This window comes from Chanodichthys erythropterus, chromosome 17, assembly GCF_024489055.1.
Source record: "Chanodichthys erythropterus isolate Z2021 chromosome 17, ASM2448905v1, whole genome shotgun sequence".
Lineage (NCBI taxonomy): Eukaryota > Metazoa > Chordata > Actinopteri > Cypriniformes > Xenocyprididae > Chanodichthys > Chanodichthys erythropterus.
Genome location: NC_090237.1, coordinates 26592501 through 26616169, shown reverse-complemented (window position 1 = coordinate 26616169; position 23669 = coordinate 26592501). Strand labels below are relative to the sequence as shown.

General features: G+C 36.7%; 1 protein-coding gene across 1 annotated transcript in view; it reads right to left on the bottom strand.

Annotated features, from left to right (window-relative positions):
• The window catches only part of nyap2a (neuronal tyrosine-phosphorylated phosphoinositide-3-kinase adaptor 2a), a 46447-nt gene that overhangs the window by 20047 nt on the left and 2731 nt on the right, over positions 1-23669 (bottom strand). Inside the window, exon 2 of the mRNA XM_067366106.1 lies at positions 13737-14044. Coding sequence (XP_067222207.1) covers positions 13737-14044 — 308 coding nt within the window. The remainder of the gene's footprint in view (positions 1-13736; positions 14045-23669) is intronic.

Below are 23669 nucleotides of genomic sequence, written 5' to 3'. Positions count from 1 at the left end.
TCTTACTGACCCCAAACTAGTATATTTATAATCAATAATTATCTGCCATCTTGCACAAATGCATTTTGTGATACATGTGGAAGAACAGGTTCTTTTAGCTCTATACTTATAGATCATATGTAGTTAGAAATGGAATTGACTAGTACAGCTAATATAATGTAGCAGAAGCATAAAAGTAAAGTACTGCAGTATAGTAAGGTGTTAACAGAGTGTCATTGTAGTCATGGCTTAGCAAAAGGCTAGCCAAGTCAGAGTGTATTAGTTTTAATGTCAGTGCTAACCCACAAAGCCGAATGGGGCTGCACAGGGCCATTACTGTTCTATTGTGCATGTGATCGTCTTTGATGCTTCACGTTTTATTCGTTCTGCTCGCATCACGTCCCAACACTGCCCTCTCAGTACAGTCACTAATCCTGAATGTGTGTGGTTATGAAGTGAGTTAATAGGCTTCTCCAAGGACTTTTTAGTGAGAATAGAGTTTAACACTCTGCTTGAGACAGGATTAATTATACACAGTTGAGCTACCAGTGCTGAGAAACGAAAGAAACAGGCTGTGCTCGGTGTGTGTGCAGCTGTGTTCTGATTCACAGGCTCCCACGCGGTATTCTTCCTGCACACAGAGTAGGGGATATCCGCAGAAGTTCACTTTTTAGGCTATAATGACAAAATATACTTGTGTTAAATAAATATATTATATACTGTATATACTTTATACTTTTATACTTTTTTTAAATTAATATATTATAAATAACATTGAAATAATATGTAATGTGAATGTATGTATATATTACATATTTTATTTTATATTATGTATTATAAAACAGATCCTGTCCTTGATTCTGATTGGTCAATAGCTGTGTTTTATCAAAGTCCCTTTAAGTCAAGTCATTTCACTTGGCGGCCATCTTTGAAACGCCTCTCTGGCATTCAAGTGCAGCTCCTATCTCTTTGAACGGGGAACATCAAATTCTCTAAAGCTGATTGCCAAGCTTTCAATTAAATTTCATATTTGAAATCACCAATGAAATCTGACAACAACTGTCTCATACATTTTGTTTCTAAATGCCCATGACAAAAAAACGGTATTTAGTAACGAAAACTGTTTGTTTTTAATTGATATTGTTCATTGAAGCTTACGGTATTACATAGAAGAGTATTGTGAAAAAAGAGATTGAGTGAGCGAGTTTATTACGTGCATTCAGATTTAGCATTTTCCTTCAGGTCAGTCCTATGTTCATAATAAAAAAATCTGTTTAAATGTCTGATGTATTATCTTGTCCTTTTAACATTTAAGGGGTTTTCCCATGACTGACAGTGCTAGTCAAAGCATTTGTCAGTTGCGTCTTCACAATAATTCAGTCTTTTCAATGTAAAAGTCTTAACTACTGACTGACACACTCTAATGGCGTAATAATGTACATTATCTTCTGTTGCTGTTCACGGTCAGGGATTATTTTTTTCAGGCAGAAGGAAGGCTTTTAGTGATTTTACTTCATGAAAGTTGCATTGATACATATTTTTGGCTTTAATATTTGTGTTTTATAAAAGCAATAAGGTACTCAAGGCTAGTGCTGTATCGTAAATAAGTCATGGCTAAAGGGGTTCACTCCAGTGGTGTGAGGACCCTATTGTAATTGCTCGGTCAATTATTCTTCTTCTCCAAAATGAATCACATTTTAGAGGGCCTAAACGTGCTCGAAAACTCATTAAACTTTGCACACGCGTCAGAAGTGGTGAAAATTTACATCTGATATGGGTTTCAGAATTAGGCGTGGCAAAATGGCTCGATGGCGCCACCTACAAAATTTAATTTAAGCGCCCTTCACGCTACACCCCAATACCTACAAAAAAGTCCCCAGGTGCAAAATCTGAAAACCCAACAGGAAGTGAGATATTTTGAGTTTTTTTTAATAAGATCAACATCATATTTGGTCAGTATAATCTAAAGGCCTTTGCGACATTAAATTGCGAAGAACTTGAGTTTTGACTGAAGGGTGTCCGTGGCGGCCTGACAAAGTTTGATGTTTCGCCATGAAAGAGGAAGTTGTTGTAACTCAGGCATACAATGTCCGATCTGCCCAAAACTTCACATGTCATGGCAATAATCAGTTACAGTTATAGCGCCACCAGCGGGCAACAGGAAATTACATGTTTTACTCTCTGATTAACTACCAGATAAACACCATATGTTATCAGTCTAATCTTAAGGCCTTAGCGATGTTAAATTGTGAAGATCTTGAGTTTTCGTTGAAGGACGTGTCCGTGGCAGCCTGACAAATTCTGATGTTTCACCATGAAAGAGGAAGCTGTTGTAACTCGGGCATACAGTGTCCGATCTGCCCCAAACTTCACATGCAATAAGAGTCCTGGACTGAAGTCATCTATATGACAAGATTCAGTTAGTCATAGTGCCACCTGCTGGCAACAGGAAATGACATGCTTTACACTGTAATTCATTCCCAGAAACACATTTAAACATGCCATGAAGTACCAAACATGTTAGAAGTCATGCAACACTTGACTAAGTGTTAAAGTATGTGATTAACGCCACAAAACAGGAAGTTGTTGTAACTCAGGCATACAATGTCCGATCTGCTCCAATCTTCACATGTTTGATAATAGTCCTGGCCTAAAGACGTCTACATGGCAATATTAAGTAAGAGTCAAAGCGCCACCTGTTGGCATCAGGAAGTGTGGCACGTCCAAATGACTTGGCCATATTTCTCCTGTATTAACTTGCTTACATGGGTGTCAACCACTGTTCACAGTTTTCCTAAGGCCAACGGGTGGTGGTGGCCACAGGTGCAAGGGCCCTTTCATCGCTGCTTGCTTAATTTCATGTTATTTTCATGTTAAAACTAAGTGTGTTTGTGACAGAAATCCTCCACTAAAGCATGGCACATTTTCCATGTTATCTCCATGAATGAAAATGAGAAATGTAGATCTTCTTTAAAGTTAACTTTACTTACAGTGATTAAAACATTACATGTGTTGGGAAAAAAAAGTACACACATTGCCAATCTGGACAAATACAGTAATGTCTGTATTCTTAATGAATATTAGTTGCTTGTTTAAAATGATTAGAAATTAATTCAGTATTCAGGGACTGACTTGATAGGTAGTATAAAACCTACTGTATTGTTCATGCCTACCCTAGTATAAAAAAACAATATATTAAATTAATTTTTTATAACATACCCTCTTTGGCCCCCCTAATATTGAAATCCTAGAATCGCCTCTGCTGAATACTCTGTGAAGTACACTTTGCAGGGCACTATCGGGCGGTTGGAGTGTGCTACTGTCAGTAACAGGCGATGTTAGTTTGTAGAGAAGCTAGGCTTTGCTTTCTGTATGTGGTGGGAGGAGTTCATGGAATAATCAAACAGGCAGTTTCCGACACTGGAGGGCAGTGAAAAAAACTAGAGTGGAGAAAACTAGGTCATTTTAACTTCATGAATGAATTTCTTCCTGACTAATCAGCTCTGTGAAAAGCAACTGTTTCAATTTCTTTTCCACCCTCCCCCTCTTGTTTACTCACTCATGCTCCATCTTCCTGTCATTTCTCCCCACATCACCTCGGCTAGGCTCAGTGAAGGGCAACTTGACTGACCCGATTCCTCCAGCAATGGCAGGGCATTGTGTGTTTTTGTATTTGTGTCTATTAGTGTGTCTCTTGCCAACAGCAAGTGCAAGTAATAGTTAATGGGGCAGCATGGGATGTATGCTAATTTTTAATCTCCTGTAAAGCTGGCTGAAGCTATAATTACGTCATTCTCTAGAGACTCTGGATCCCTGTGTGTGTGTGTGTGTGTGTGTGGATGTGTGTGTGTGTGTGTGGATGGCATTTTGTTATATAAAGGACATGACAGGGGTTTATTTCAGCTTTGTGGTTGAACTCTGTGATACACAGATGAAAAGTCAGCAAGAATGACAAAATGATTTAGAGAAAGATTCAGAGAAAGATCACAGTACCTCACACAAGTGACAGAAAGAGGACAGAGTGGATTGCATTCTCTCAGCAATTTTACACACAAACTTGTACACCTTGTAAGAACCTACCATATACTTCTAACATAAATTTAGGTTATTATAATTACTGCACCCTAACCTTAAATGGGTGTTCAAATTGACAACCATTTACAAAGGCAAACCACAAATCCAGAAATCAAACATTTTCGATAAAAGTTAGCACTTTAAAACAACAATAGTGACCTCTGGCAATATAAAAAGCAAAAGCAAGATAAAATATATAAGGTTGCAAATAAATTGTTATATATAATAATTTATATATAAGTAAGCAATAAGTGGAGTGCCTGCAACCCCTTCACGATACAGCACTAGCCTCTAGTACCTTATTGTTTTTATAAAACGGTTACCACACAATACAAATATTAAAGCCAAAAATATTATCAGTGCAACTGTCATGAAGTAAAGCTAAAAGCCTTCCTTCCGCCAGAAAAAACAGCACCTGACCGTGAACAGCAACAGAAGTTACATTATTACGCCATTAGATGGCGGCAAAGATGGTCTTTATGAGTGTCTCAGTCAGTAGCGAAGACTTTTACATTGAAAAGACTGAATTGTTGTGAACACGGAACAAGACACAACTGACAAATGCTTTTACTAGTGCTGTCAGTCACGGGAAAACCCCTTAACTGTTAAAAGGACAAGATAAATTATAAATTATTTTTATTATGGACATAGGACTGACCTGAAGGATAATGCTAAATCTGAATGCAGGTAATAAACTCGCTCACTCGCTCTCTTTCTCACAATACTCTTCTACATAATACAGTAAGCTTCAATGAACAATATCAATTGAGAACATACAGTTTACTTTGCTAAGAGTGGTTACTAAGAGTGTTGTGTAGTGATACACAGAACCGTTGAGTGAAGCAGTCATAGCTGTGTTTATCGTGAGTAAAACACAGCTATTGACTAATCAGAATCAAGGACAGGAACTAACCATTTTATAATACATGTTATATAAGTTAATTATATATTTTGTGTGTGATAGAAAGTCACAAATGTGAGTAATAAATTTACAATTGTCAGAGAAATTGGATGATGCAATTGTAAGATATAAAGTCATATTGTGAAACATAAAATCTCAAATACCGTTTTTTAATTTTTTAATCTGAGGCGGAAAAGTATGGAGTCCCAGAGACAACATTCATGGGGAAAAAACAAGCAATCATCGTCACAAATTAAGAATTTGTTCCCACATTTTAGGTGAATGGTTGGCTAGATTTAACTAAAATGAGGGAACAAATTAATAAAACGTGGCCATGTATTAATATATAGGAATGAATTCAAATTTTTTTCCCCTGCAGGTCTCTGTACACTGAAAATCATTTGGTGTAGGATTTCCTTTTAAACAGTTTCCACTCATAAATTGCTAGTAAATTTCACAAATAATTACAAATCAGCAAAACAGCAAGTTACTCTATTAATAAAATGTTGACATATTCCAAAAATCTTTTTTTTTTTGTTATAAATCTTTGTTTAGATTTAAAACAATTATTTTGTCTCTGTAGAAATACACATTCATACAAATGCATATAAACACAATGCAGCAACTGCCATTGTGTGTGAAGTTAAAGATACTGCGTTTCAGAGGTTTGGAAAAATAGTACTGCTGTTGTTTAGCAAATGGTTAGGTCTCATTTTTTTATGGTTGGTGCCGATGCACCCTGCTGCAGAAGCAGAATCCTGTCTGGCGTGTGGGCATGTGCTTGTGGAAAGCATGTTAATGTGAGTGTATGTACCTGGTATTCCCTACATTATGGGAACCAAATGTCTCTATGAGGAAAACAGCTTATAAGTAAAATGCAGAACGTTTTCTGTGATGGGTAGGTTTAGGGGTAGGGGATAGATTATACATCATAAAAATAATTATGTCTATCGAAAGTCCCCATAAAACACGGGAACCAGTATGTGTGTGAGTTTGTGCGCGTGTGTTATAAGTGAATTTGATGTCTGTGACACGGCAAAATATAGGGCACTGTGTTCCAGAGGACAGCAGGTGCATGATGTACCTTCCTCTCACAGCACATCCATCTTTCTCTATCTCTCTTTGAAGCAGAAACCGCCTCATGATGTTTCCCATTAGAGGATGTAACAAATGCTCCATCTCTTATCTAGTATTACACTGCTGATTTAATATAGATGTTTATCTGTGTTTGTGTGCGTATGATAATGCACTTATATCGACTTCTCTCTAAATTAGAGGTGAAATAGTCCTAGCCAATGAGATATACAGCACAGATATACGCCTATAGGGACACCAGATGCCACATGTCATTAAGTTTAATATGATGCTGTTTAAAGAACATTGGTTATGATTTATTAAGGTTTTGCATGTATGTCACCAGCTCTCTCTCTATCAGTGTTATATATAGGACATACATGTTCCCTTGACACTAGGTCAGCATAGAGGAGGATAACACTCACTAACATACACTTGCTCACACTCACAGGGATCAAATGGAGGAAGAAACAGGGATATAATCAGAGGTATATACACATTTTTAAAAAATATGGCACCACTACACTTCCAAGTTTTTTCATCAAATAACACCAAGGTTTTGGACATGTACACTAATATCTACCATGGTTTTACCATCTGATACCATCACTTTACCATGGTACCACCATAGTATTTTTTTGTAAGAGGAATCACATGGTGGAAAAAAAAGATATAATCAGATTTATGTAGACTGTATTACCACGCTTTTGTATATGTACCATTGTTATACCATGTTTTTTGGACATTTACATTGGTAAGTCCATAAGTATACTTAGTATATATTATATTGGCTACCATGCACATATATCATCATGATATTATATAATATCATGGTATATGCATGGTAGCCAATCAGTACTATGATATATTTCAAAGTACCGTGGTTTTAACATCTGATACCATCATTGTACCATGGTATCACCATAGTTTGAGTAGAAAAAGGAAAGACAGATGAAGAGAGGATTATCTATAATGCTGTGTTTTTGGACATATTTATGCCATGGTATTGACTGTATTGAAGTACCTTATAGGATTAGTTCACCTTCAAATTAAAATGTCCTGATAATTTACTCACCCCCATGTTATCCAAGATGTTCATGTCTTTCTTTCTTCAGTTGAAAAGAAATTAAGGTTTTTGATGAAAACATTCCAGGATTTTTCTCCATATACTTCAGTGGAGCCCAAACAGTTGAAGGTCAAAATTACAGTTTCAGTGCAGCTTCAATGCATTCTACACAATCTCAGATGAGAAATAAGGGTCTTATCTAGAGAAACCATCACTCATTTTCAAAAAAAAAAAAATATTTTTAACCATAAATGCTCATGCAAGTATATAACAATTAGTTCAAACCTTGACCTGAGGAGGGCAGTAATACACTTAGTAGTGTCTACACTGCTGGAATTCAAATAGAGAAGAAGAAGAAGAAGAAGAAGAAGAAGAAGAAGCGAGCTAGTTCAAGATGAGCACTTATGGTTAAAACGTATACAATTTTAGAAAATGAGTGATGGTTTCTCTAGATAAGACCCTTATTTCTCATCTGAGATTGTGTAGAATGCTTTGAAGCTGCACTGAAACTGTAATTTTAACCTTCAACCGTTTGGAGTCCATTGAAGTCCACTATATGGAGAATAATCCTGGAATGTTTTCATCAAAAACCTTAATTTCTTTTCGACTGAAGAGAGAAAGACATGAACATCTTGGATGACATGGGGGTGATTAAATTATCAGGAAATTTTCATTTAAAAGTGAACTAATCCTTTAAAATGGCAAAACCTTTTTTTTTGTATGAGTCATATGGAGGGTACATAAAAAAGAGGTATATATAATCAGACATATGTAGAGTACCATGGTTTTACCATGTTTTTTGTACATATACCTTGGTTATACTATGTTTTTTGGATATATTTATGCCATGGTATTGACTGTATTGAAGTATCTTGTATGTAAAAATATCAAGTATATGAATATAGTATTCATTCAGTACTGTGGTATTTATCAAAGTACAATGATTTTACCATCTGAGTACCATGGTATTACCATGTTTTTTGTACATGGACCTTGGTTATACCATGTTTTTTAGACAGTTAACATGGTATTACTTCGAAGTACCTCGTATATCATGGTATATGAGCATGGTAGTCAATCAGTACTATGATATATATCAAAGGACCATTGTTTTACCATCTAATACCTTCATTATACCATGGTACCACCACAGTAATGGCTCGTTTCCACTGAGCGGTACGGTACAGTTCAGTACAGTACAGTTGATACCCCAATGGAAGGGTCCCAAAAAAGCAGTACGGTACGGTAATGGAAACAGCAAAAATTGTGTACTGTTCAGTACTGAACTGTACCACTTGGTGGAAACTAGCCATAAGAGTAGAAGACAGATGGAGAGAGAATTTTCTATAGCATGAATTAAACAGGAAAAAGAAAAGAGGGCGGGTCTATGAGAAAGGGAATGCGTAAATGAGTGAGATAAAAGACAGGATAGTAATGAGCAAAACAAGAAATGGTGCCAAAGTGGGGTGGGAAATTAAGGCACGAGAGTAAAGGGGGGATCAGAGATGGGGGAAGTGTAGTGTGGGAGCTCAGGGGAGAGAGAGAAGAGAAGGAGGAGAGATGTTGAGCTCTTTGAGGCTCCTCTGGAGGAATTATCTGTGGCCCTTGGTGTGGTGAAAATGCCACAGAGCCTCAAGCTAAGTGCGTCAAACTCAAAAACACAATCTCTCTGTCTCTCTGTATACATCATTACTCGAATATCAAGACTTTATGATCCTGTATGATTTTAAAAATATGCTCTGGGCATGATATGAAAGCAGAAAAGAGTACAAATGTATGGGGAAATAAGTGGTTATATGTGTTTGAAGTGTTAAAGCAAATCAACATATTAGCATGATTTCTGAAGGATCATGTGACACTGAAGACTGGAGTAATGATGCTGATTATACTATATTAGTATACTTCAAAATGAGGCTGCATATGTTTGAGGTTAAGAATGATGTGCTGTATAGTACAGTGAGATTGGATGCGTTTCAGATTTCACTGCAAAGAGCTGGTTGATGTATTAAGGGTTAATGTATTCTAAATGAGGTTGCGAACATTGTAAAATGAGGTCAAGTGCTCGAGTGGGGTTAGGTATGTTGTAATGTGTGCTTCTGCTTTGAATTTGAAAGAAAAGCACTTTGAAAGCTCAGCTCTCTGAGTGAGATCAGTAAAGATCAAGTTGAGGGTTAAGAGAAGGCTAATGTGTGTGGAAATGAGTGTGTGTGTGGAATAGTAAAGTCCGTTGGGGAATTTGCTCAACTGTATAATATGAAACAGCCTAGACCAGCACATTTATTTTGCAGGATGTGTGTGAAAATTTTGTCTGCATAAGCTTACAATAGAAAAATGTGTATGTACACATGATTTGTCCCACCAGTGGAAGATTACATTGTGTATGCGCATCACGACTCAAGTCTCCTGCTTGTCGACCTTGTAGCGTGAACTTGTTTATAAGAAGCATCATCTGTGTCTTGGTTGATTCTGTCTGAAGCTGTCACCGCCGGTAAAAAACCTAGGCCCGGAATGTTGCCCATGGCAACGGTTGCCCTGTTCATAATGACACTGCAGCCTGCGAGTAACCAATGAGAGTGTTTTGCTGGCTCAGGGTGACCAGTCAGAGGGGGAGAAAGAGTTGATGTCACTTGTTCTTAGAAAGATACTTGAGTGTTTACAGGTGTCTGTGAAAGTGAATATGAGCTGACCTTTTATCGGTGCGGTGATGTTAAGAGCCATTTTCTGTTATGTAAAAGACTGACTCATTACTGGGTACAAGTGTGCAGCGCTACAGTTAAGTGTGTATCAAGTCCTTCTCAAAGCAAGTTAGACCACTCAACGGCCACCTTGGTAATGCTATTTTCTGCCGTTACTGTCATAGACACTGAGGGGAGCACTTATACCCATATTCAGAAATTGTATATATGGGTCAATGACGTGACAGGTCATTTTTTAGTCCACAGGCCTTAATAATAATAATATAAAACAAAGATATGACATCCAAAGTATGTAAGAGGTTGTACAACTAGATCTCTTTTATTGAATCTAAAAGGTTTTAAGAATATTTTGCTACATATAAAGGTATTTTAAAGATTTTGAAGTCTCAAAAGGTCTTTTGGTTTAACCGTCCAAAGGCCAATACAGCCATTTCATTTGTGATTAAAATATCTTAAAATGTAATAAATGTATATTTTTTTACTCCGGTATGATTTTATAACATCATATTTCAACATAGTGCAAAATGGTAGTAAAATTATGTGTAGAAGTCATTGTTTTATTATGAGAAAGAATGTCCGGAAAAATGAATTTCTTTGATGTCATTCAGAGTAATCAATATAAATGGACAATTCTGGATCAAGCCATGCGGTCAATATCATGTGACAGGATGTGACATCATTCAGACACCTGCAAAGGACCACATGGTCGTGAAGCAAAGTAACAAACTCTCTCTTAACTATTTGAAAAATTCGTGTTTTCACTTGTTCATATGCATGTCCCGAAACATCAGGTAATTCGGTACAACCGCTATCAAAAATGGAAAATGTTGTAATATTTAAAAAACTTACTAAATATAAAATGTTTGATTGTCCTTTTGCTAGCTAGTTAGATACCAGCTTGTTACCAGCATCATTTGAAAATATCGTCATTTGGTAAAACCGAAATGTTGGTTAAACTAAATGACTTTATTGGTGACAAATTTTGTCCATCTTGTAAAAAATGACAAAAGCAGTGTTAATTGATTAGAAAAACCACATAATATTATTGTTAACACTTAATAAAACTTCAAAATTAATTATATCTCCATTGTTTTTTTTACACTTGTCTCTTATGACCAAAATACAATATACAGCAGTATACTGCAATATGTTGAGTTTCACCGCTAAAGGTCACCTATTCAAAACAAAGGCATAGCTTGATGACACTGAGTTTGAGCGCAAAATCTTGGGAAATGTTGTCTTTACCTCAACGCCAGTGGAAAAGAATGGGGACATCACTCGGGCAGAAATCATGTTCATGAATGAGATTATTAATATTACTGTAGTATGAAGCAGAGCAGGGCGAGTGATGTGGGAACTGAATGAGGAGCAGAACTTTTATTATGCCGCATTCGCTGCTTCCGCTTTTCTGGTCATGAGTATGAGGTAACGCAGCTCTGTTTATCATATTAGATACATTTGAGAATGTTGAAAATTATGTTATAATGTTACTCAGCGGCTGTTGTGAGACACTGTTGCACACTGCAGTAAGATAGATCGATTTTAGAATATCAAGCTGAATGGCTTGTGTTGATAAAAGGCATGCAATTAATTTTAAAACATATTGTATGATGGAGAAAATGCTGTATTACTGTTACTAAAAATAAAGCTGCATCTTATTATGCTATGTTAGCTACTTCACAAAATAGTGTTTACATGGTTTCTACAAAATAAAACTGGAACGCAATTGATAGGCGACTCCTCACCTTAGTTAAAATCACGATTTTCTCATGATTTACAATTATTTGGAAACATTTGGGAAATTGTAAGTACTCAACTGAACAAAATATATAACACTGGCCTAGTGGTTTTTGGATATTTTACTGCAAAAAATCTTACATATTGTGCCTTTAACATTAACGAAGATTAATAAATGCTGTAAAAGTGTTGTTCGTTCTTTGTTCGTCATATTACCTAAAGTAGATAATTAATGTTAACTAATGAAACCTTATTGTAAAGTATCACCATACAATTTATTCCTGTGATGGCAAAGATGAATTTTCAGCAGCCACTACTAAAAAAAGCTAAAAAAAAATACAAAATTATTTTTCTAATGTGCCTGTTTTTTCTAGAATAAAGCCTGACGTAAAGCAGAAAGCAAGATGTCCTTTACTGCCAACAAGACAAATGATTTCTTTTTTTCGTCTTTATAGGTCTGTAGGTGTACAGTGCATTTCTGTTTGTATGCATATATGTTCATACAGTGAGTGATCATGCTTATAAAATATCTACCACTTTTCCTGTTTAGCTCTTCTGTGTGATGTGGACTGCAGAGAGGAAGAGTTGTTGTGTGTGTTTGTGTGTGTGTGTGTGTGTGTGTGTGTGTGTGTGTGTGTGTGTGTGTGTGTGTGTGTGTGTGTGTGTGTGTGTGTGTGTGTGTGTGTGTGTGTGTGTGTGTGTGTGTGTGTGTGTGTGTGTGGAGCTCAAAGGAGGCACTGCATGTGTAATGATCCATGAGAATAAGGCATGCATGAAAGAGATGGCAGAACAGAGGGGATTTGCATATAACAGTGAAGTGATGAGAAAGAATAAAGATGCACTTTTTTCAGTCTTGGGATGCATGTGTGTGTGTGTGTGTGTGTGTGTGTGTTTTGTTTTTTTTTTATAGAAGAAATGCATAGCGATTGTAGTAATATTTCTACTTCATTCATTTCCCTCCCCATTCATTACTACAATCATTTTACATTTTAATATTCACAATAATATTTCACAATTTTACTGTGATGTTTATATGGACGATGTGCTTATATTATAGAAATATTAAAGGCTTAGTTCACCCAAAAATTAAATTTCTGTCATTACTTACTCACCCTCATGTCATTCCACACCCGTAAGACCTTCGTTCATCTTCTGAACACAAATTAAGATATTTTTGATAAAATCCGATGGCTCAGTGAGGCCTCTATTGACAGCAAGTTAATTATCACATTCAGATGCCCAGAAAGCTACTAAAGTCGTATTTAAAACAGGTCATGTGACTACAGTGGTTCAACCTTAATGTTATGAAGCAACGAGAATACTTTTTGTGCACCAAAAAAACAAAATAATGACTTTATTCAACAATATCTAGTGATGGGCGATTTCAAAACACTGCTTCATGAAGCTTTGAATCTTTTGTTTTGAATCAGTGGTTCAGAGCACTTATCAAACTGCCAAAGTCACATGATTTCAGTAAATTAGGCTTCATTACATCATAAGTGTTTCGAAATTTCAATTTTTCACCACTGGGGGGCGTGACTTTGGCAGTTTGATACATGCTCCGAACCACTGATTTGAAACAAAAGATTTGTAAAGCTTCAAAGCTTCATGAAGCAGTGTTTTGAAATCGCCCATCACTAGATATTGTTGAAAAAAGTCGTTATTTTGTTTTTTGGCTCACAAAAAATATTCTCGTCGCTTCGTAACATTAAGCTTGAACCGCTGTAGTCACATGACCTGTTTTAAATACGACTTTAGTAGCTTTCTGGCCATTGAAAGTGTTGATGATCTTGCTGGCAATGGAGGCCTCACTGAGCCATTGGATTTTATCAAAAAATATCTTAATTTGTAATCAATGACAGAAATTTCATTTTTGGGTGAACTAACCCTTTAATATTTCTATAATATAAGCACATCGTCCATATAAGCAGCATAACAATTTTTAACATTGATTTCTGAAGGATCATGTGACATCTTTGCCATTGCAGGAATAAATAAAACTCTAAACTATGTTAAAATAGAAAACTGTCATTTTATATTGCAATATTTCACAATATTACTGTGATGTCTATATGGTTGATGTGCGAGTAAGTGCGAGTAAGAGAGTGAGAGAGATTTTGGACATGCTTGCATTGCATTATGAATTGTCCAAACACATGTCCAAATGCGAAATTAAGCTTGCATACTACATAAATACACAAATATTTACCGTCACATTTCTCTGTTTCCTTCCCGCTCTTCCCCGTGCTGAGCCCAGTGTTGACGGTCTCAGAGGAAGTGCTGAGTTTGGTGTTAGGATCTCGTCTGGGTTTGGGCGGGGGCTGTTTTCGTGAGGTGGGACTCCCCTCCTCCTCTCCCCCTCCCACCGAGTGCAGAGACTGCGAGCGTACGGTGAAGCCAAGGCCGCAGGGAGGAGGAACACGGTCCTGAGGGGCCGGCATTGTCATGAAGCCCATACGAAAGTGTTTGCCTGCGTATCCCCCTCCTTCTGTCGCACGGGCCACATCCTCACCAATCCTAAGGAGAGGAACAGAATTTACTTTAGCATTTCACAAAGTATTACATTTGCATTCAGCCATGGCTCCGCCCATCTATGAACTTTTGCTAACGGCTAATGCTACACTGTTGGAGAGATTTATAAAGAATGAAGTTGTGTTTATGAATTATACAGACTGCAAGTGTTTAAAAATGAAAATAGCGACGGCTCTTGTCTCTGTGAATACAGTAAGAAACGATGGTAACTTTAACCACATTTAACAGTACATTAGCAACATGCTAACAAAACATTTAGAAAGACAATTTACAAATATCACTAAAAATATCATGATATCATGGATCATGTCAGTTATTATTGCTTCATCTGCCATTTTTCGCTATTGTTCTTGCTTGCTTACCTAGTCTGATGATTCAGCTGTGCACATCCAGACATTAATAGGCTCTTGTGTAATGCCTTGAACATGAGCTGGCATATGCAAATATTGGGGGCGTACATATTAATGATCCCGACTGATACATAACAGTCGGTGTTATGTTGAGATTCTTTTAAACAAATGAGATTTATATAAGATGGAGGAAACAATGGTGTTTGAGACTCACTGTATGTCATTTCCATTTACTGAACTCTTGTTATTTAACTATGCCAAGATAAATTAAATTTTTCATTCGAGGGCACCTTTAATGTGATTAAAGTATATTAAAATAGAAAACATTTATTTTAAATGGTAATAACATTTCACAATATTACTGATTTTAGAGTATTTTTAATGAAATAAATCTTCGTGAGCAGAAGAGACCAAGAAAATCGCACCTATCGCAATGTGACAAAATATTCCACGTTTGAAATGTAAGAATGTTACAGAGGAAAGGCGAATTCACTTCATCCATCTATCTGTTCCCTCATAACTTCATGAATCTATCTTGCCTAAAAGTCATTTCTGCATAATCCAATTCAGAGCAATTTGGCTGGATTTTAAGATGATTTCTGCACCGAATATTCCATAAAAATTGAGTTACTTTAATCTGTCTGTTCATGAGAAAGTGCAAGAGAGAGAGAGAGCGAGAGAGAAGGGGGCAGTCAGTTCAAATGCTGTCTCTCAAATTCTCTCTCTCTCCCTCTCGGAGGAAAACTAATCATACTAAAGGGCAGACAGGATTTACTCACGTTGGCTTTAAGTAACCATTCACTCACACACACACATATGCACACACACCGATTGTGAGTGTGTAATCAGAGGGGAGGGTGTGGTGCTGTGGTGGTTCATAAAGAATGATTGAGAGTCTGTCTGCCAACCTCACTGCACCAGCGTCCCTCATCTCTCCACATCCTCCCTCTCTCTCTCTCTCTCTCTCGTTCTCTATTTCCATTCTTTCATCCATGTGTGTTGTCATCTGTCTTGTCTTTCTTGTACAGTCTGCAATTTTTCCCTCCCTCTTAGTTGTCACACTTCACACAGTCTTGAGTGCCAGTCATTTATAGTCACACCTAACTTTTTCTCTTGTGCTGATTAATGTGATGAAACAATTAACATTGCAATGCACATGACAGAAAACAAACTGAGACTTCAGCTGAAAGACTAAATCGCCAGCAAACGTAGTCTCGTACCTTCTCATTTCTTTCTTTGTCCATCACTTATACACTACCAATCAAAAGTTTTTTTAAAGGAATTAACAGTTTTATATTTAGCAAGGATACATTAAATTGATCAAAACTGACAGTACTTTTAGAATATCACTAAATATTTTGATTGCTGTTCTTTTAAACTTTTTATTCATCAAAGAATCCTGAAAAAAAGGTTTCCATAACAATATTAAGCAGCACAGCTGTTTTCAACATTGGTAATAATAAATGTTTCTTCAGCATCAAATCAGCATATTAGAATGATTTCTGAAGGATCATGTGACACTGAAGACTGGAGTAATGATGCTGAAAATTCAGTTTTGTCATCACATGAGTGCTTTTTTATGTGCTAAAAATTATGTGCTGTTAGTGTGTTATTTTGTGTTTCAGAGAGACTAAAAAACATGTATTCATTCAAACCCCCCTCACTTAAAGCCTCCACATCCTCTATTATCCTCAGAAAATAATCATTTCATCATCATTTCAGTAGGAGACTAGCTCACTATCACCTCGCTGATGGATGTTCACACTAGTGTAGTGCTTACAATTCCTGCTGACAAGACCAGCTTAGACCAGCATGAACTTCTACAGTATGTTGATCCAGGCTAGTTTATGCTGACTAGTCTGGTGCTTGTCTGTGCGAATGTCCTCACAAGGTAGTAAAACCAGAAATCACTTACATTGTGGGGAGCAGCTAATGGCCCCCACAAGGAAAATAGCTTAATAAACATAATGAATAATGTCTTAAAGGGTTAGTTCACCCAGAAGACCTTTGTTCATCTTCGGAACACAAATTATGATATTTTAAAGGTGCCATCGAACGTTTTTTTACAAGATGTAATATGTCTAAGGTGGCCCCTGAATGTGTCTGTGAAGTTTCAGCTCAAAATACCCCATAGATTTTTTTTTATTAATTTTTTTAACTGTCTATTTTGGGGCATAATTAGAAATGCGCCGATTCAGGCTGCTGCCCCTTTAATTGCTCGAGCTCTCCGCCCCCTCCCGAGCTCTCGAGTCTATCATTGCATAAACAAAGTTCACACAGCTAATATAACCCTCAAAATGGATCTTTACAAAGTGTTCGTCATGCATGCTGCATGCATACATCAGATTATGTGAGTATTGTATTTATTTGTATGTTTACATTTGATTCTGAATGAATTTGAGGCTGTGCTTTGTGGCTAAATCTAAAATTACACACTGTTGGAGAGATTTATAAAGAATGAAGATGTTTATGAATTATACAGACTGCAAGGGCCCTATCTTGCGCCCAGCACAATTGACTTTGTACACCAACGCATGTGTCATTCCTATTTTGCACCCGCGCAAAGCACGCTTTTCCCTCCACAGAAGCACGTCGCTAAACTTGTGAATGAACTTACGCTCCCTGGGTGGTTCAGCGCAAAAAAGGAGGCGTGTTCCGGCGCAAACAATCCCTGGTGCTATTTTGCTGTTCCATTAAACAATTGCGCCACTGACCAGAAAAAACCTAGTCTAAAGTCAGTGGCGCGTTGCGCGTTGTTCATTATGCTATTTTAAGGGCGCATGCTTGACCATAATGTATAGCGTGTACAACGCGCATACACTTTGCTCATGTAATCTACACAGATGCAACAGTTATTTTTGCAAATCATATGTTACACTAAAAAAATATTAACACATGAGATGACGGAAATCATTGTGGTGTGCCACAAAGGTGTGAAAAAACCTGTTTAACCGACGCTATTTTGGGTGGGTTTCTCCCATCCCCATACAACACAACTTCTCTGTCTTTCACTGCTCTTACAAGATCATCAGTCTCCTCGTCTGTGAACCGCTCCTGGCGTGCGCCTGGTAAATACGCCATAATAATAGCAATCCATAATGGAACTTGCGCACCTGCTTTTAAAAGGAATGTTGGATGACGCTCTGATTGGTTTATTTCACGTTACGCCCAAACCACACCTATGAATAATGAAGCTACTTCAGACCAACCCATTTTAGATTTGCGCCGGGTGCAAGAGCCATTTATCCCGCCGGGAAAATAGCAACAGCGCCGAGACCCGCCCACAAAGTTACTTGTGCTTCGCGCTTTGACACTTGCGTTTCAGATCGTTAAAATAGGGCCCCAAGTGTTTAAAAATGAAAATAGCGACGGCTCTTGTCTCTCTGAATACAGTAATAAACTATGGTAACTTTAACCACATTTAACAGTACATTAGCAACATGCTAATGAAACATTTAGAAAGACAATTTACAAATATCACTAAAAATATCACGATATCATGGATCATGTCAGTTATTATTGCTCCATCTGCCATTTTTCGCTATTGTTCTTGCTTGCTTACCTAGTCTGATGATTCAGCTGTGCACATCCAGACGTTAATACTGGCTGCCCTTGTGTAATGCCTTGAACATGGGCTGGCATATGCAAATATTGGGGGCGTACATATTAATGATCCAGACTGTTACGTAACAGTCGGTGTTATGTTGAGATTCACCTGTTCTTCGGAGGTCTTTTAAAAAAAATAGATTTATATAAGAATGAGGAAACAATGGTGTTTGAGACTCACTGTTTGTCATTTCCATGTACTGAACTCTTGTTATTCAACTATGCCGAGGTAAATTCAATTTTTAACTCTAGGACACCTTTAATGAATCCGGGAGGTATATGACTCGATTTAACCGACACTTTGAAGGTCCAGAAAGGTACTAAAGACATTGTTAAAACTGTTGACGTGACTACAACGGTTCAACCTAAATGTTATAAAGCGACAAGAATGCTTTTTGTGCGCAAAAACAAAACAAAAATAACGACTTTATTCAGTAATTTCTTCTCTTCTGTGTCTTTCTCATAATATGTTGTTTGCATCCAGCACTTCAAGGTTCTACTACTAATTATTGGCCGGCTCCTGCGTCAACATCACGCATGTTTTGTGCTGCCCACATGATCAGCTTTGGCCAATACTGAGCCAGCATTTGGACTTAAACATGGAAGTTTTCACTGTGTCAACTGTGTAAGGATAATGACAGGGAAGAGAAGAGATTGTTGAATAAAGTCATTATTTTTGTTTTGTTTTTGCACAAAGGTATTCTCATCGCTTCATAACATTAAAGGATTAGTTCACTTTCAAATAAAATTTCCTGATAATTTACCCACCCCCATGTCATTCAAGATGTTCTTGTCCTTCTTACTTCAGTAGAAAAGAAATGAAGGTTTTTGATGAAAACATTCCTGGATTATTCTCCTTATAGTGGACTTCAATGGAGGCCAAACGGTTGAAGGTCAAAATAAATGCGGCAAAACCAAATTTTCATATTCTTCAAAAAGCCTACGCTGTATGTCCTATGCCTTTTCCCTATTTAACTTACAGAAAAAATGGAACTGGCGCTGCATTCGTTCCATAAGAAGAATAGGGAAGGTGTTGGACATACAGCATAAGCTTTTTGAAGAATACAAAAGTACTTGGCAGGTGATCATTTGTTTATATAAAGCATATACATTTAAATTTTTTTCTAAAATGACCGATCGTTTCACTAGATAAGACCCTTATTCCTCGTCTGGTATCGTTTAAAACCCTTTGAAGCTGCACTGAAACTGTATTTTTGACCTTCAACCGTTTGGAGGCCATTGAAGTCCACTATAAGGAGAAAAATCCTGGAATGTTTTCCTCAAAAACCTTAATTTCTTTTCGACTGAAGAGAGAAAGACATGAACATCTTGGATGACATGGGGGTGGGTAATATACCTCTCGGATTTCAACCAAAAAATATCTTAATTTGTGTTTCGAAGATGAACAAAGGTCTTACGGGTGTGGAACGACATGAGGGTGAGTAATTAATGAGAGAATTTTCATTTTTGGGTGAACTAACCCTTTAATTAAAATGCTGAAATGTTTGTGTGAGGATTTGAGGGTAGGATTAGTTCATTCGTGATAGAATAACAAATGTGTGTATATGAAGGATGAAGGTCATTGAGAATAGCGGTTAGTAGGGCAAAGCTTGGATTTCTAAAGCTAATGGATTTGATGGAAAGAGTTAGCAGTGACTAGTTTGCCTGTATATGTATATACAGAGGATGCATTGATTTTTGCAGGCTTCAATGAACGTGAAATATTGTACACGCATACATGCATCTATATACAGTATTGACGGTTTTGTACGTTTCAAACATAAACTAATCTCAATGGATGCAAAGAGAAGCAGGTATGACTGAAGCTGCTCTGTGTGTGTGTGTGTGTGTGTGTGTGTGTGTGTGTGTGTGTGTGTGTGTGTGTGTGTGTGTGTGTGTGTGTGTGTGTGTGTGTGTGTGTGTGTGTGTGTGTGTGTGTAAACTGTGTGTGTGTGTGTGTGTGTGTGTGTGTGCAGTACTGTTATGTTTGTCTGTATTGATCAGAGCTCAGTAAATAAACTCCTGTCTTTGCCTGTCCAGCAGTTCACACCCATCAGCCCTTCTCTAATACATCAGCCTTTCATCCTTATCTCCAATCTTTATACTGCAATATTTTTTCCTTGCATGCTTTGAGTCAATTTTAAATGTTTTTGTCAGCCCCTCTTTCTTTTCCATCCCTTTCACCTTTTTTCCCCCTATGTTTAGTCTTGACTTTTCATACAGAGACAGCTAGAGTAATATGTTTTTCTCTCTCTCATCCTTCTACCAAGGTAATGCACCAGTCAAAGTGACCTTTTCTTGACCTTCACTGATATGTCAATGTCCATGTTATTGATCTGAGGATGTCTGTAGATTTATTTCCTCAAAGACCGCCCTTCTGTAACATTTCTCATTCGTTTTAATGTTGATATTTACATCAGGTCGTAGTGACACTGTTTATGTCAGCATAGATGATACCATTGACTGTGGTTTGCGTCAGACACTAAATTGCTTTCAGGGCTTCTGACTGCTTCTATGGCAACTATGTCAAAACTATTTCCAGGCAATTTATTGAACATGAATTATCATTTATATCTGTAAAGCTGTGTTAGACGGTTCATACCCTTCCTCTGCTATACTGTAAAGATGCAAACATGTACACACAAACACTAATACTACTACTACTACTATGAATCTAACTACTGTCAAGAATGTCCAGGTTATTATTTATCCCAAAATAAAAAAGTAAAAAATCTGAAATTTTCCATAATGAAAAGCCTACTTTTAGAACCATCAAGTTTTGCGTAGGACATACTTTTTGAAAATTAAGCACCTATGCCTATATAATATTATATTATAAAATACATACATATTATATATATATTATTATATATGTATTATTAGTAGTAGTATTATTAGTTTACAAAAAGTGAAATAGTGTCTGGACATAATTGCTTGCTAATTATTGCATTACAGTAATGACATAAAAATTATGTTCTGAAAATATTTTTGTCACATTAAAAAAAATGTCTATATGCAAAATGAGTTTTAAGGTGAAATATAATGTTTGCATTATGACATGATTATTTTATTTTATTGATGATTATTTTAATGACAATTTAGCATAACCCTCCCTGGATTCTTATAAGACTGCTGTTATGTGTAACAATGACCATTCTCATTACTGTAATGCGAAAAATTAATGCGATAATAGTTAAATTGTAAATGGTTGTACATTTATAAAGTAAATATTTATTATTATTGGTGTATGTCATATTTAATATGTATTATTATTTGTATATAGTGTTTTTCTTATATTTTTATGATTTATTGAATTGTTTATTATTATTTTGAGTTCACAAAAATGAAATTTTTCATTACTTTATTACACATTGTCACATTGGAATAAAAAAAGCTTAATTATCCTAAAATAAATGTAATGTTTTTTATGTATAATAATTTCTTATTATTTTTAAATGGTTATCAGGGTGAAATATAACCTAGACATTTCTTTGTGGGATTCACCAACCTGTTTTAACACCACAACAGAGAAAGTTTGCTTGTAGAAAAAACTCATAATACATACTTGTACATAATTTTTGCTTATATACAGAGAAACATGCGTGGGTGTATCTATAGAACATTTGTGCCTATAAATTCATGTTCATTTCCCAATCCAATCATATTCAAATTCATTTTAAGCCTCATCGACATGCACACGCTCATATACGAGAGTGAGGTGAGTTGTAACAGGATTTATGGTATTATGTAGTTCCCTTAAGGTCATCAGATCCAGATTTTTCATTGTGTGTGTCCTTGGATGGGTTTCTCTATGTGTGTGTGATAACAGTTGAGTGACACATCCAAACCTGCCTTTTGTTATGTGTTTCAAGGGAGTGCATGTGTCCTCAGGGGCTAGCAGTCTAAATTTAGAGATGAGGACCAAGCCCACTGTTGCCATAGAAACTCACCCCTCTGTCTCCATGGTGACAAACCCTGTTTTTTTCCCTCTCCAGGCTGAGGAGGTGTGACTTTAGGCCCTCCCTCTGTCAGTGTTTATATGTGTGTGTTTTGATCCTCTTTCATGAGTTATATTGATGAAATTTCATCTGCATTCTGTAATCCTGATTGTTTAATCTCTCTAAAACACCTCCAAGAGAGAGACAAACCACAGATGAACTTGATCACTCTGTGTGTGTTTGTCATTGACCTCCTCTCCTCATGAAGAACACCCCACTTATGCCCCATTACTGTGGTAAGAGGACCCAAGCTGTATGAAAAGAGGGCCAGCACTCTCAGAGCTCTCAGAGAGATGCTAAAGAGGAGGAAAGAGTCTGAGGTTCAATTACAGGGTGCAAACAGGAGGAAATGTAGGGTTAAAGGGGCAGCAGAAGAGAAAATGAGGGGGTTGAGAGGATAAGATGCTGATAAAGAGAGAAGGGGAAAAGTGGAATGAAGCAGGAAGAAAGGGTAAAGGAATGTGAAATGAAAGTCAAGTTAAATTTATATAGCGATTTACAACATTGTTTCAAAGCAGTTTTACAGAAAATCATGATGTTCTTTATAATATCGTAATATTTTCATGCCTTATTAGGTGTGGGTGATATACCGGTAGACACAAATAACCCGTAGAAATTTGTCAAACAGTCGAGATTATGGACTATCATCTCTATCAGGGTTACACACGTGACGAAACTGTGCTGCGCTATCCCGAAAGCTTAACATTTGAACGTGTTTTTAAGCCATTAAAGCACAATAAGCAGTGCGCACATAAAGCCACTGCTCATAGAGCGTGTGAGTACTGAATTGAGTTGTGCAAATGGTCAAATACACACACACATTTACATGTCAAAATATCAGTTTTTGCCAGTATCCTCATAACCATAGAGTTGTTTATGGCTAAGTGAACATGAACAGTTGAGAAAGACAACATACGCGTATCAGTATATTGGATCCGTGCATTCGGTCTCAAAGTGACAGCAGCCTAATATATCAGTGGCCGTCTGTGCCATTAACAGTGTTGCCAAGTCTGCGGTTTTCCCGCTGAATTGGGCTACTTTTACACTGTTGCCGTAGGTTGTTTTTCATGTCCACGAGTTGAAGTGACCCCAAATAACATGATATTTATCCCTGGAATGCGAATTTTACTAGGGGAACTCTGTCGAAAACTAGTTTTGAGTAGCAAGTGGGTGGGTTTTGTTGTGAAAACCTGGCAACCCTGGCTATTAATGTTATTCAAACAATCTCATTGCTCTTGACTTAATCACTTTTGTAATTTTAATAAGAATTAATGTACATTTAATTTACACAGTGAAGACTATTCAGTGATTTTGTATATTTGATTACTTTATACAATTTATGTAGTACCAGCCTATTTTTTAGGCCTATCCAGTGTTTGATGTTTTCAGTTAGGTCTATTTCATTTGTCTTTGTTCTATTGTCGTTTTGCTTGTAATTCATTTGTTTGTTCGTTCCTATTTTATCACTGACTGTTTACCTGTCTTCAGTAAGCTTGGCAGTTTTTTTCTTTTATTAGTTAGGCTGGTATTAGTTTTTTGAAATATTGAAATTGGTAATGATATTTATGAAATTTCAGTGGTATCAAAATGTATACAGGTGCTGGTCATATAATTAGAATATCGTGATATTGTATTTTTTTATTGTAAATTATTTTA